The following is a 13,027-nucleotide window of genomic DNA, read 5'->3' on the forward strand; positions in this document are numbered from 1 at the left end:
GGCTAGGCCTAGCCTAGCAGCGTTGGATAGGCTAATGTTTTCGGCGCCTACGATATTTCTTCTCACGACCTATCGCAAAATCAAACATGAACAATTCATCCGCATTTATTTTTTGTGTGGAACACAAAAAAATCAAATTTCAGTCTTATTTTACATTTTTTTCATTCTTAGTATGTCTAAATTCAGTTAAACTAGCAATTCCATATTATATTTATAAATCTTTATAACATTATACAAAAATTAGATTTTTGCCCCATTCCCCCGGGAATGGGGCTTTAATGTTCTTATCCATAATGTGCATTATTTGACTCCATTGGAAACTGACTGGACTCATTAATTCTGACTTTTTGGATCACAAATCATTTTTTATCTTTTTTGCTTGTCAAGCATCAAATAAATTCAATCAATCAATGAATCATGGAGATTAATGCAGCCAACAACTATGGGTGTGTTTCTACTGATAAACACAAAATAATCGATTTTTTAAACTGCTTTTTTAATGAGTAGCAGACAGCCTGCTCGCGTTGCAACTGCATTTTTTATTTTTTGAAAATCGGTTTTTGTGACGGAAATTACGTCACCATTTTCTTTATACAACACGTTGTTTTCCTAACTGTATCTTTCTCATTCCTGTCATGATGACGAGGAGTAAGATACGGTGTGGGGCGAGAAGGCAAATGTTTTCGGCTGTGCTCATCGGCACAATGTACGAGCGACCAAACGAGGACAACGGCAGGCCCAAAAGAACGGAGAAGCCTAGGCCCAATATCCCCCACAAAATTATTACAAAACGAATTCGTTGCTCCACATGTTTGTTGACGTTTTTAGCTTGTAGGGAAACATGAACAAGAGGACAAATTTTTTCGCAACTAATACGATCTAGTCTTTGCAGTGATTGACCTGCAGGTCACATTTCACCTGATAATCGCTTTTTTTGTGTTGCAGCTAAAAGGTGCACAGCCAAAATCGGTTATTTGCCGTTCAAACACGCTATCCATTGCATGTTTTTTAATCGCTTTTTTCAAACTAGTCCCGTTTCTACTGCGAGAATAACAGCAATTTTTCGAAAAAGCGATTTTTAATCGAGTATTTCTTTCCAGTAGAAACAGGCCCTATGAGCCACCAGAATTCACCTTCTTTATAATTTCTTTTTCAGTTGTTTATCAACAATGAGTTTGTTAATTCTGTGAGTGGAAAAAAGTTTGCTACCATCAATCCTTGCACAGGAGAGAAGATATGTGATGTTCAAGAGGGTGACAAGGTAATCATAAACAATAAAGAGCCTCTTAAACATATGTTAAACATAAACTACAATACGTAGTAGTAGGATTGGATAGGAGTATTTTTGATGTGAATCGCACAAAGGAAAACCCACTATTAAAGTCCGAAGACTTGTTTCCAGTTGGGTCCTTCTGGTGGTGACTTGGGCAGTGCACCGGGAGACAATCCCCTACTCTTCTTTAATGTGCACTTACAGTATTATGCACACCAGACCAACAGCTTAAACCTCTCTTCCAAAAGATGGTGCGCTATCATAACTTGGTTTTCAGCCCTCCAGCTGAGATACAAGGAGAGCAGCGATGAGAATGGAACTGGGGACCTAAGATCTTCACAGTTAAACGCGCACACGGTGGCTACCACCAGTTTAACTGACTACTGTAAGCTAAGCCGCTTCAGGCAAATATATCTAAACTAAGGCCACAATGCATTACCATTGTCAAATTCAAAAGTCTTGGAATGCATACCACCAGATGTTGTGAGTTCAAATCCAAGGAAACATATTATCAAGGAATTTTAACTGTTACCAGGATAGGAAGCTGGCTGGTTTAAGCCATCTAACTTGAATTAGCCTTATGTGTGGTATTTTTATGCTAATGAGCCAGATAAGCACAATCTTCACATGCTCAGAAAAACAAAACATTCCTTCCACACTGCGTATCGGCTAGGCGGCAGCCGAGAATTACGGTACGGTAAAACAAAGCAGAATAAGGGTACTAATTTCACTTGGCATGCAAATCAATCATACAGTACTTACACACTTAAAAACAAACTAATCTACCAATAAAATCACCTGCTAGTTAAGATATACTGTAAGGCAAGTATGTTCACAAATTTGATTTTAAAATGTGATTTTGTTTTGTAGTAACATCATATAGGCTAGCCTAGGCCATGTCTAACCGCTTATAAAAATTCAGAAAAAAGACCCAAAACAAATTAGAATGAAGTTATCAATCAACTAGTGCATTAAAGTTATTCATATACTTATTACTTACCTATATAATACTAGCAGTTTCTAATAGAAAGTAAAAATGCTGCGAGTATTCAATTCATGTAAATAGTAATAGATACTTCAGTACATAAAATGTTGTACTGATTTTTAGTTTTAGTATTAAAGGTTGGTAGAAATGTATGATTTGGTGACTTATAAGAATGGGTTTCAAAAATTTTGTTTACAGTGCTACAAAACAACTTACTATAGACATGTTAGTAGTCGATCTTGTTTTATTGTTAACCACATAGGCTTCACAGTATTTAAATATGTAAAAAAAAATGTGTTATCCACAATAGCCTTCACAGTATTTAAATCTGTTTTAAAACAAAAAAATATTTAAAACTTTTAAATATTTTCTCAATATTTAAAACTGTTTCAGAAAAGTGGCTAAATGAAGAACATGCCTCACAGAAATTAAATCTGTTTAAAAACAAAATGGTTTATGCATATCATGCTTCTCAGTATTAAAATCTTAAAATAAAAAATAATGCTTTATTTACAACATGCTTTTCATTTTTTGAATAAATGCTTTATCCACAATATGTTTTTCAGTATTTAAATAAATGCTTTATCAACAATATGCTTTTTAATATTTAAAAATGTTTAAATACTACAGTACTATTTAAACCAGTTTCGAAATAGTATCTTCATCAGGTAAATGACCTAATCTCAGATCATTTCGTCATCGGCCGGTGTCATCCGATGATGTGCACCCTCTGTTGGTATTTGAGGTCTTTTCCGCGGGGTCCTGTGTTCCCTGGCTTGGTGTAGAAGGTCATCAAAAATATGTGATAGATTGTAGGCTCCTTATCTCCATTCATGTTGTTACTTTTCCTTTGCGATGCGATATGTGGAAGAAACTAAATTGTTTCTAAATAGTAAACCTAAAACATGCTTTTTGGTATTTAAATTGATTTAAAAAAGACTTTTTTCACAATATGCTGTTTAAAAAATGTTTTATATCGATAATATGCTTTAAGTATTAATAACAAATAAACCAAGGTTTTCAATAAAAAAAAAAAAACAGTTTCCTTTAGGCATTCATGCAGTCAAGAAGATTATTATTTGTACAATCATAAGGAATACAAAGTTCAGGTAAACAAAGGAGTTCATCTATGTGTTTTTGCTTTTCGGTATTAATAACAAATAAACCAAGGTTTTAATAAAAAAAAAAAAGCTTTTTTCCACAATATGTTTCTGACTAGTAAACCTAAAACATGCTTTTTAGTATTTAAATTGATTTAAAAAATGACTTTTTTCACAATATGCTGTTTAAAAAATGCTTACTTGCCCTCTATCGGTGGAGGGGCATGTCATAGGGGCCGTTCCCCAAATTATGACCTTAATGACCTTTGTGACCTTGGGCATAAAAAAATCATCATATGAAAGCATAATTTTATTCAACCAAACACATTTTATTTCTGTAGAAAACAACATATTCCACATAATGCGTAACATTTATGAGCATAGGAATTTTTTTAGTGTCGTTTACATGTGGTTTATGGAGAAAAAAGTTCCCTTTTTGGGCCCCGAAATTACAATTCTGGGGCACATGACCTTTGAGCTATTTCAAAAAGTCAAACAATTTTGCTATTTTTCAGAAGCCCAAAACATTTTACCCAACAATCAAACCAACATTTGCAGAAAGTCATAAAAATGTATTATGCGTTTTTCAGAAACCTATTCAAACCCCTTAAAGGGGCCCCAGTTACCTAGAATAGACCCCCTTGGGACTTCAAAGGGTTAACTCATCTTCAGAGGCCACTTGAGCTATAGTAACTATTCAGTTTTTAAAGGCTACACTATATAACTTTATATGAAAATCTGCAATGGTGGATCCAGGAAAATAGAGGGGAATAGAGGAGGCCCACAGAGGGACTTTCACAGATAGGCCTGACAACCTCAGCCCAATGATAGTTGTGTACTGTAAGTAGTTTCATGATATGGCATCTCTAGATGCACTCTCAGACTTAAATTTGATTGCAATTTTTTTTTTTTTTTTTTCAAATTTTAAACATTTAGGGGGAGGGGGGCTGGCTGGCTGGCTGGTTCTCCCTCCCCCACTCCATCTCTTGAATCTGCCTATTATATGTGAGTGAATCTGCCTATTATATGTGATTGGCCCATACATTACAGTTGTGATGCGATATGACGACATCATACCCATATATGGGCAAATCACAGATTTTAAGAAGTACATCATGATATTTATATTTTGTCATGTGATATTTTGTGTATATTTTTACAAAAATCTTCAAATTAGGCCGATATTGACCTTGCTGTAAAAGCGGCAAGAGAAGCCTTCAAGCTTGGGTCTCCGTGGCGACGACTTGACGTCAGCAAGCGAGCAGAACTCATGACCAGACTTGCTGATCTCTTGAAACAAAACAAGGACTATCTTGCAGTGAGCACATTATAGCTTATTTATGGTTAATAGCTTGTTATAGTACACTCGACAACCAACCAGGTTTTGTTTGAGCAAAATCAGAGATTGGTAAATGATAAAATTGATCATGTTGCTAATAGTACTTATGATAATAAAATACATAATAAAAATTACTATAATGAAAAATAAGAGAGTAATATATATTTTAATGTTAAATCAATATTTTAAAAACCATGAGACATAAACGACAACCTCCAAAAGAATTTATACAATCCATCGTGATTCAGTATTCTGTGGCATGAGAGCTATGATCTCTCACTGACTAAAACCAGGGACCCAAATCCTTAGGGGGCCCAGGATATTCATAATTTTTTGCCCCCATTTTGGTTATTTTTTAGAGACCCTTTTAAAGACCAAAACTGTAAAAACCAATCAAAATACGACATCTAAAACGCTGAAGCTGGTGGTCTTTTATTCCTGTATCCTACATGGGCTCATTGTGGCCCTTCCTCCAGGTAGGCTCTGAAGAAGCCAGCCAGACCTGGTCCTCAAGGCTTTTTGTTTAGCCACTGTTAATATTTTAAATACCATTCCTGACAATCAACAAAAGTTTAAAATATTGGATCACAATGGCTAAAGTATCACTTTATTCAGAGTTAGTTCCGTACTGTAAATCAGTTATTCTGTATATTATATACATTCATGTGGTTGTTTGCATTTTTTTTTTTTTTTTTTTTTTTTTTTTTTTTTTTTAGGGTTTTTTTAATATGTTTTTATTTGATGAATGCAGTACATAATTAAAAGGTACAATACATTTCAAAAGGATGGTAAACATTTTTATCAAAGTACCTTGTAAGATAGACTAGACTTCTAGATTACAAATTATTAAAACTAAGCAATGTTATTGATACAACTAGGTATCAATTTCCAATAATGGCATAAAAACCTAAGTATTTGTATTTTCTATTTATTTATAAAACGTTTTTTTTTTTTTATATATATTATTTCTAAAATAGTGAATTAAAAAATTTCTGAATCTGAATGTGCAGCAAGCTGTAAATGGGGCAAATACATTTCATGGTAAAAAATAATAAAATAAAGAAAAAAAATCACCTGATAAAATTATTTCAGTCTTATTTTGTTGAACTTATGCATTTACATATTTTGATGGTGTTTGCATTATCCCTATTCATATTTACATAGGTCGGCCATCTCATCCAGCAAGCAGCAGGCAAGAGCAACCTGAAGCGAGTGTCACTTGAAATGGGTGGTAAAAGTCCTAATATTGTGTTCGCTGATAGTAATGGTAAGCTTTTAATGATGGATGATGATAACAGACAGAGGCGGATTCGTTGGGGGGAGGGGGTGGGTATGCTATAGGCACTGCCCCGCTTGTATCCAAGTAAGGGAAGAAAGAAAGAAATAGAAAAAAATGGACACCCAAAACGCCTCAGAGGTTATTTTATGGGCGTCTAGAACCCAACAATTTTGCAGGGTCATGCGCCCAGTCCCCTTAGGGTAGTATTATCTCGATCAGTCCCACTTTTGAACCCCTTTCAGTGCTCCCCCTTTCATACATATCTGGATCCGCCCCTGGATAATGATTGATGTTTATAATGATGATGATAATCGTAGTCACATCATGATATGATGAATGATCATGAGGATTACGATGATCATTATGTGATTGAGTTCACTCTTTGCAATCCTTGGCCCAATCAATATATTGCATATTGATCAGCTTTAAATTTATGACTAAAAAAATAAGATGTGTGATTGTGAGCATTCATACACATCTCGGAAGTGGGAAAATGTTCACCTAATTTGGTATTTTTTATGATAGTCGACTTTGCGGTGGACGAGGCCCACGAGGCTATCTTTGGTAACGTAGGACAGTGCTGCTCAGCTGGCTCCCGTACTTTTGTCCAAGAGGGAATCTACGATGAGTTTGTCAAGAAAAGTGTGGAGAAAGCAAAGGCAAGAGTCATTGGAGATCCGTACATTGATGGCACGCAATCAGGTCCACAGGTAATTCATATTCAACTTGATAACATTTACTATATATATTTTCCATCATTTGAATACATTGCATAAGTTTAAGGAATACATTGCATAACTTTAAGGGATACACTGCATACGTTTAAGGGATACACTGCATACGTTTAAGGGATACATTGCATACATTTAAGGGATACACTGCATAAGTTTAAGGGATACACTGCATACGTTTAAGGGATACACTGCATAAGTTTAAGGAATACACTGCATAAGTTTAAGGGATACACTGCATAAGTTTAAGGAATACATTGCATAACTTTAAGGGATACACTGCATAAGTTTAAGGGATACACTGCATACGTTTAAGGGATACACTGCATAAGTTTAAGGGATACACTGCATAAGTTTAAGGGATACACTGCATAAGTTTAAGGGATACACTGCATACGTTTAAGGGATACATTGCATACGTTTAAGGGATACACTGCATAAGTTTAAGGGATACACTGCATACGTTTAAGGGATCCACTGCATAAGTTTAAGGAATACACTGCATAAGTTTAAGGGATACACTGCATACGTTTAAGGGATACACTGCATAAGTTTAAGGGATACACTGCATACGTTTAAGGGATACACTGCATACGTTTAAGGGATACACTGCATAAGTTTAAGGGATACACTGCATACGTTTAAGGGATACGCTGCATAAGTTTAAGGGATACATTGCATACGTTTAAGGGATACACTGCATACGTTTAAGGGATACACTGCATACATTTAAGGGATACACTGCATAAGTTTAAGGGATACACTGCATACGTTTAAGGGATACACTGCATACGTTTAAGGGATACACTGCATAAGTTTAAGGGATACACTGCATAAGTTTAAGGGATACATTGCATAAGTTTAAGGGATATACTGCATAAGTTTAAGGGTTACACTGCATAAGTTTAAGGGATACACTGCATAGGTTTATGGGATACACTGCATACGTTTATGGGATACACTGCATACGTTTATGGGATACACTGCATACGTTTAAGGGATACACTGCATAAGTTTAAGGGATACACTGCATACGTTTAAGGGATACACTGCATAAGTTTAAGGGATACACTGCATAAGTTTAAGGGATACATTGCATAAGTTTAAGGGATACACTGCATACGTTTAAGGGATACACTGCATACGTTTAAGGGATACACTGCATAAGTTTAAGGGATACACTGCATAAGTTTAAGGGATACACTGCATAAGTTTAAGGGATACATTGCATAAGTTTAAGGGATACACTGCATACGTTTAAGGGATACACTGCATACGTTTAAGGGATACACTGCATAAGTTTAAGGGATACACTGCATAAGTTTAGGGATACATTAAGTTTAAGCGATACACTGCATAAGTTTAAGGGATACATTGCCTAAATTTAAGGGATACATTGCATAAGTTTAAGTAGATTATATATCCTGTGCTCTTTAGTGTATGTAGTAATAGTCCTGTTTTTTTTAAATAAAAAATATGTAAAATTTTAATATTAAATAAAATAAATATGTCTTAATAAATAAAATATGTCCTAATGGGAAAATAAAATAATGTATACCAGTTCCTCTCATAGCTCAGGTGTTAATCTGAAGGATTTGTTTTCGAATCCTGATGGGGACAAATAGAAATATGTATCAAGTGTCAGTATTCATAGAGTTAAAAAATATACATATTAATATTTTGTTTTTGTAATCTAATGTTTTTAAATTGTAGATATATCGCTTTATATATATAAACGGGACACAAAGGCACTCCTGAAGCCTCCCCCACAAGGATTATGGTTATTGTTATTTTTTTTAAATTTGTAGTTAAGATTATCGACTGCTAATAACTCTCTAGGCATCTGTTTTGCGCCATGAACATCTTTGATGGATACTGGCGCATTATAAATGTACACCATTATTATTATTATTATTATTATTATTATTATTATTATTATTATTATTATTATTATTATTATTATAATTTCTATTCTAATAAATAGATTGACAAAGAACAGTTCGATAAAGTTCTTGACAAAATTGAATCTGGTAAAAAGGAAGGTGCAACATTGTCGTGTGGAGGAAATCGTCATGGCAACAAAGGCTTCTTCTTGGAATCAACTGTCTTTTCTGATGTCACTGATGATATGACTGTTGCCAGGGAAGAGGTGAGAGGTCAACTTGTTGTTACTTTACTTGGCAGTCCCAAGTCTCCAAAAGAGAATCGCAGTACAATTTAAAAGTCAAAGATTATGGATAAAATAATAATGATGGAGGACAACAATATTATCAACAAGAGCAATTGTATTAGCAACAATGACAATAATGATTATAAAATTTTTTCTTTTTTTATGAATTTAATTAGAATTTTTAATAAACTTTAGCATTAATATTACATGGTTTTGTTTCAGTGAATCAAAACCATATAATTATGTTAATTAATGTGATGCCTCTGTGGGACTTCGTCAATTTCAATCCTGATCCAGCACGTTTACATTCTTTTTCAGATTTTTGGACCTGTTCAAGTAATTTTGAAATTCAAAGACATCGAAGAGGTGATTGAGCGTGCTCACAAGACCCACTATGGCTTAGCTGGTGCTGTGTTTACAAAGAATCTCGACATCGCCATGACAGTTGCTCACAGCCTTAATGTCGGAACAGTCTGGTATTACAATACTCTTTAAGTTGTGTCCACAGTATTAAAATTCTATGTGTATAATTTTGTCATATCACACCCATTTACTTGACATTTGAAACTAGGTAGTGTGGACAGAGCTTTAAGGAAGTTTAAGAGATGATTACATTTTGGGAAAAACAGGTCAAGGGTCAAGGTCACAAAACAGGTCAAAGGTCAAGTTAACCAAGATTTTTAACCCCAAGCATAAAAATAATGGAATGGCTTGCCTGCATATTGTTTGGTATTCAGGCACAGAATGGAAAAAATGGAATCTCCTATCATACACCCTTGCATATTTTTCAGGCACAGGGTGGAAAAGAATGGAATCACCCATCATACACCTCCTGCCCATTATTCAGGCATAGGGTGGAAAATAATGAATTCACCCATCATACACCCTCTGCATATTGTTCAGGCACAGGGTGGAATATAATGGAATCTCCTATCATACACCCTCTGCATATTGTTCAGGCACAGGGTGGATAAAATGGAATTGCCCATCATACACCCTCTGCATATTGTTCAGGCACAGGGTGGAATATAATGGAATCTCCTATCATACACCCTCTGCATATTGTTCAGGCACAGGGTAAATAAAATGGAATTGCCCATCATACACCCTCTGCATATTGTTCAGGCACAGGGTGGAGGTATGCATGCTATAGAGTGACTGCTCTAGTTAAAATTGTGTTTGTTTACATTTTCAGGGTTAATTGCTACAATGTTGGTGGACCTTCAGTTCCTTTCGGTGGCTTCAAACAGTCTGGGTTTGGCAGAGACCTGTAAGTTTACCCCTTAGCTTTAATGTTCTACGCACAAGTGTTCATGTTCAAATTGTTGTTTAATTGATATAAGTGACTTTTTTAGGCACATGAGCCAAGGATTTTCACTTTGATTTCAATTTGACATTTTTTGATTAATTTATTTTTAGGGGAGAGGATTCATTGAAAGAATATCATGAGGTTAAGACAGTAAGTCACTTTCGTGTTTCAAATTTCTTACAGAATATATATTCAATAACATATTTATTTCCATATAAATATCCCAATTAAGTGCCTTTTTTCATTTAAGAGTTGTAACCATACTACAGTACTATACATGTTTTGGTAACGGTATTGTATACTACGATGAGGTTAATTTTCCAAGCTTCTCTCTCTAGGGCCAACTCCCATCTTTAACAAAACTCTTTTACCTAAGACCTCCCACACACAAGAGCTGTCTGCTAACTACACACATAGCTCTTTTGTGTTGTCGATTTTCTTGCGACTTCTGGCGTTTGTGGTGATCTTGCTGCAGACTCCAAGAAACACTTAATGGGTTTGGCTCTACCTCATACTGTAAATCCTTGTTGATTGTTTGATTGAAGGTCATACGTTGGATGTATATGATATTTTTCTTTCTTTTTAAAATGATTTTTTTAATGTTAATTTTTTTTTCTCACAGGTAGTCATTAAAGTGCCGGAGAAGAATTCATAAACTGTATTATTATTATTGCAATAATTCATAAAAGTCTTTTTCTGACATCATTGCAGTAGTTCTAAATGGATAATTTTAATAATGAAAATAAATTCAAGTTTTTGTTCTTGATTTCGAAAAGGCTAGTAATTTTCTTATTAATTAAATTTTAAAGATGTGTTTACATTCAAGTTGCTTCTTCACCAATAATTTTCAAAGTAAAAAACTATATACATTTTAAACTTTTTCCTTTTTTAAGAAAACCAGGAAACAGGGCTTTAATTTAGTCATATTGGTACAGAGAATTAGCAAAGAATGTTTTTTCTTATAACTTCAAAACACAGTATAATTATGTTTATGTGTATGTGCATCAATGATACATTCAAAAAGTAAACTTTAATCAGCGATAATTGTTTTGTGAAAATAAAAGTGTGAAAAACACTCTAAATGATTGTTCAAATGTTTGATTTTTATTTTGTACAGTACAATGTAATATATCTATGAGTGTCTCAGTAAATTTCTAAGGAGTGCATAAAGGGACAGGTTAGAAAAATATTAAATTATTTCGAGTGGATGAAATAATATTATTTCAAGGAAATAAAATCATTTCGTTCTCAAAATAATATTTCGTTTCCTCAAAATCATTTCGAGGAAACAAAATCATTTCGAGAGAACAAAATAATATTTCGTCCCTTCGAAATATATTTCGTTTTTGAAATAATATTTTGTTCCCCCAAAATAATGATTTCATTCCTCGAAATAATATTTCGTTCCTACAAAATAATATTTTGTTCCCTCAAAATAGTAAAATTTTGTATAATTATGGTACACCTACAGAGCAGACATTTGTTCGGCGCATATAGTATTTTGTTGCGACTTTATAATTCGGCAGCAACTACAGCATTCGGCAACTGGCATTTGAGGACTACGTCACTTGGCAACTACATCATTCAACAAATATATTACTTGGTGACCATGAAAAGGGGTAACACTCGTAATTTCCCACGTCTGCATATAAGACTATCTTTCTAAACTTTTTAAATCCTGCGCTTTCAGGTTGTGCTTTTACAATATACGTTTTACTTTTTTATATATAGTTAAATCATAAAATCAAGAAGTGTTGCATTATTGTATTGTGTTTTCTTTAATAACAGTCAGCAAGGTTTCTTGACAGGTCATCGCAGCCACTGTAGTTTCTTCATAATAATTGAGACAGCAATGTATGGAGCCTTCAAAGGGCTTTATAGAAGAAGCGTTGCATATGCTATAGCTCTGATATTTTAAATAAAGTAATAAGTGATAGAAACACTGCTCAAGTAAAGGAAGGAACAATTATGTTATTTACTTATCAAGCATAGGTGTCTTTGAATTTTTAAAAAAAAATCAAGGCTAGCCTTAACAATTTGTATGTAAACTGTGTCAATTTTATTCGATAACGTCGTGTTTCATTAGAAGTTTGTATGGCTTTTTTAAATGTTTAAATTGAATTTTTAGTGATGGATGTTTTTTCCATGTGTATTAGCGACGGTGAGCATTTTGTTGATTCCATGGTGTTTTGAGTGATGATATTTCCAAAAACCAACTCACGTATTCATGTCCCACATTTGGTCTCAAATTGGGCAAACTGCAACAAGTCTTCTGGTCCTGATGGTATACACATATTAAGAGGTATTGCTGAGAAGTCGGTAAAGTTAACACATTATTAGTCAGTCAATCATTCAATCAATTAATCAATCAATCAATCAATAGATTTATAAGGCGCATATTACAGCTGTCTCTATGCGCCAATAAAAAAAAATAGACCACTCTAGCTAATTCACCATATGCAATAGATAATAAACGGTTTTATGATACGGTTGCGGATGAATTATCTGATTTTAGAGCAAAATATGGAGAAAATGTATATATAGTAGGTGATTTTAATGGAAGGACAGAAGCAACTGATGAATGCCCCCAAAATTGGAATAATGACATAAAGAGGATGATGAAGTTATTACTAGAAGTAATGAAGAAAATATTGTACGGCTATGTTCAGACACAACGACTTACGCTAGCGTAACGTTGATCGAGTAGTGTGAACTTGTGCGCGGCATAGCGAACGCCATTATTGTATCGCACAATCACTGGCGTACGTTAATCCAGCAACTGACCCCAGATTAGCGTACGCCACTGAGTTACGATAGTCACGCATCAGTGATTTTGAACTC

At 34.3% G+C, this 13,027-nt stretch overlaps 2 protein-coding genes across 2 annotated transcripts in view; both read left to right on the plus strand.

The window, feature by feature from the left end:
- Window positions 1-6,038, plus strand: part of LOC117104504 (aldehyde dehydrogenase, mitochondrial-like) — a 6,596-nt gene extending 558 nt beyond the window's left edge. Inside the window, exons 2-4 of the mRNA XM_033245356.1 lie at window positions 1,157-1,261; window positions 4,536-4,676; window positions 5,862-6,038. Coding sequence (XP_033101247.1) covers window positions 1,157-1,261; window positions 4,536-4,676; window positions 5,862-6,038 — 423 coding nt within the window. The remainder of the gene's footprint in view (window positions 1-1,156; window positions 1,262-4,535; window positions 4,677-5,861) is intronic.
- Window positions 6,039-6,501: 463 nt separating this feature from the next.
- Window positions 6,502-11,268, plus strand: LOC117104499 (aldehyde dehydrogenase 9-like; the record flags this gene model as incomplete). The annotated part of the gene is given in 6 exon segments (XM_033245350.1): window positions 6,502-6,686; window positions 8,692-8,856; window positions 9,196-9,353; window positions 10,073-10,147; window positions 10,297-10,336; window positions 10,809-11,268. Coding segments are annotated over 6 exon segments (656 nt in total), but the record flags the coding sequence as incomplete, so codon positions are not given.
- Between the last annotated feature and the right edge of the window lie 1,759 nt (window positions 11,269-13,027).

This window comes from Anneissia japonica, unplaced genomic scaffold (assembly GCF_011630105.1).
Source record: "Anneissia japonica isolate Jap-2015-1 unplaced genomic scaffold, ASM1163010v1 scaffold287600_len331809_cov165, whole genome shotgun sequence".
Taxonomy (NCBI): Eukaryota; Metazoa; Echinodermata; class Crinoidea; order Comatulida; family Comatulidae; genus Anneissia; species Anneissia japonica.